This window comes from Aplysia californica, unplaced genomic scaffold (genome assembly GCF_000002075.1).
Source record: "Aplysia californica isolate F4 #8 unplaced genomic scaffold, AplCal3.0 scaffold01225, whole genome shotgun sequence".
In the NCBI taxonomy this organism is placed as follows: domain Eukaryota; kingdom Metazoa; phylum Mollusca; class Gastropoda; order Aplysiida; family Aplysiidae; genus Aplysia; species Aplysia californica.
This window is the reverse complement of record NW_004798495.1, coordinates 105,352-106,234: the sequence shown is the minus strand read 5'-3', so window position 1 is coordinate 106,234 and position 883 is coordinate 105,352. Positions and strand designations below refer to the sequence as shown.

Genomic DNA, 883 nt, shown 5'->3' with positions numbered 1-883 from the left:
ATCTATTTCACTCCATGAGCGTAATTCTTTTTACCAAGTTTCTCATTTCTACGGCGGACGCATGACTATAGATCTAGCCACTACTAATTGCAAGAGTGATTGTAACCCCCTTCCTCCAGTACTGAGAATCGAAGGCCTTTATTTCCTGTCACTCAGGAAAGAAAAAAAATGGTCTCAAATTTCTTTTATTAACCTCAACGCGTCCCACTTTGAAATATTGACCTTTACAACTATCCTGTCTATCAACTGCAACAATGCTAAAGCTTAGAATGTTAATAATGCTAATAATAAACGTGTTGGTAATGATACTAGTAATACTATTTTAACAGCAAACCTGTGATGAATATACAAAAACGAAAAACAAATTACAATAAAATCAATAATGATTTACCTGCAGCAATAACTGACGTAGATTGTGAACTGGCAGATACCGTTAATGTGGACCACCTGTATTCCGATTGTGTCAGAGGTGAGCATGAGCGACACTAAAAATAAAAAGTTGCTGGCAGCCAGCGCAGACAGGTACACGTTTGTGCTCACTGTGCGCATCTTCCGGGTCATGAACACGCCGAAGGACACCAAGTTGCCTAGAATACCGAAGACACACACAGCCGGTTGGACGTACCTAAATAAGAGAAAATAATATGGGTCGTAAAAGTGTGTGATGGTTAATGATTTTAATAAAGTAGAAAGTAAGTATGTCTGTCTGTCTGTCTGTCTGTTTCTCTCTCTTTCTCTTTCTCTCTCTCTCTCTCTCTATTTCTCTCTCTGTCTCTCGTTCTCTCTCACTTTCTCTCTCTATCACTCTTTCTCTATCTCTCTCTGTCTCTCTCTCTCTATTTCTCTGTCTGCCTTTCTCCCTCTGAATATCTTTCTCTCTCCG

General features: G+C 39.5%; 1 protein-coding gene across 3 annotated transcripts in view; it reads right to left on the bottom strand.

The window, feature by feature from the left end:
* Positions 1 to 391: 391 nt before the first annotated feature.
* Positions 392 to 883, bottom strand: part of LOC101857164 (delta-type opioid receptor) — a gene marked incomplete at its 3' end in the record, with an annotated part of 101,242 nt that continues 100,750 nt past the window's right edge. For all 3 annotated transcript variants that reach the window (XM_005112283.3, XM_035973435.1, XM_013090330.2), the window contains 1 exon segment: positions 392 to 625. In XM_005112283.3, coding sequence (XP_005112340.2) covers positions 392 to 625 — 234 coding nt within the window.